Below are 1,219 nucleotides of genomic sequence, written 5' to 3' on the forward strand. Positions count from 1 at the left end.
TGTTGAAATTATGGTGAATAATGGTGGGGGCAATGGTGAGGGGGTTCAAGTTTATTAACGAGCCTTTAAATTATAATGTTCACACAAATAAAAGATTTTACATGATTATAATTTCACAAATCTCTGTAATTCTTATTATCAGGAAGTGGATGTTCAATTGAAGCTCGTAAAAGATGTGCTTTTTAAGAAAGTTCAGGAGTTACAGACTGAGACAATGAAAGAAAAAGCTGTTGTTTCAGAAATTGAAGGAACCCGTTCCTCTCTAAAACATCTCAACCATCAGTTACGTAGACTGGATTTTGAAACCTTAAAGCAGCAAGAAATTATGTACAGTCAGGTAGATGTTAATTTTGTGACTATCTTCCGTATTGATTTGTTATAGCTGTGATAGTCAAGATACCCTAATGTCTTAAGAAAACAAAGATTTCTACTCTTTTGGAGGATAGACAGATGCTGAAGATTCCACCTGTCTGCTATGTCTGTATGTATGTCATGTTAGGTCAGTAGCAGGGTGGGGAGTCTTAAATGCTGTTTTTTTCTCTATCTGAAATAAACAGGCAAGAGGAGAGGCAACTTTAGTGAGGGAGAACTGTACGTTAAAGGAACATGGGACAACTGAACCCCGAGTGAAACAAAAGAAGGCCTGGGATAGCTGAAACCTAGAGAAACTGTGTTGGTTCTTAGTTGTGCAAACAGCCACTCCCACCCCCATCCCCAGGCCAATAGAGTAAAAGTACTTTTTCAGATTTTCTTTATTTTGTTCTATTTATATATTCATAGTAATTTCTTTTTTTATTTGTATATTCATAGTAATTTCTTCATGTCCTTCCTCTCTAAATCTTTATTTTGTCATCTAATATATTCTTAGTTTCTCAAAATTACAGATGCTAAAGTATAATTTTAAGAATAATTCATTAGAAGTTCGTCATATTTGGACCTTTCATGGCTAACAATTTGTAACTATCTTTTTTTGCATCCCTTAGAAGATGTACTCTGAAAAATTCACGTCCATGTAAATCCATACTTCCATCACGGTAGCATGATATGCATCCCCCCGAGGTGTTACATTTTAGGGATATTACTTCTGTGTCTATCATGTACCCTAATTGTTGAAGAATAGTTTATCTTTGTTCCTCCTAGAGTAAGAAGAATTTTATCCTGAATTACTGAAGGACTAAAGTGCCTTTACTAAATGATGATGCCCAGACCAAATGCATAA

The 1,219-nt window shown here is 35.0% G+C and overlaps 1 protein-coding gene across 1 annotated transcript in view; it reads left to right on the forward strand.

Annotated features, from left to right (window-relative positions):
- CCDC39 (coiled-coil domain containing 39) overlaps positions 1–1,219 on the forward strand; it is a 90,796-nt gene that overhangs the window by 41,436 nt on the left and 48,141 nt on the right. Inside the window, exon 8 of the mRNA XM_012639318.1 lies at positions 143–337. Within this exon, the coding sequence (XP_012494772.1) occupies positions 143–337 (195 nt within the window). The remainder of the gene's footprint in view (positions 1–142; positions 338–1,219) is intronic.

Source organism: Propithecus coquereli, unplaced genomic scaffold, assembly GCF_000956105.1.
Source record: "Propithecus coquereli isolate 6110/MARCELLA unplaced genomic scaffold, Pcoq_1.0 Scaffold14, whole genome shotgun sequence".
Lineage (NCBI taxonomy): Eukaryota > Metazoa > Chordata > Mammalia > Primates > Indriidae > Propithecus > Propithecus coquereli.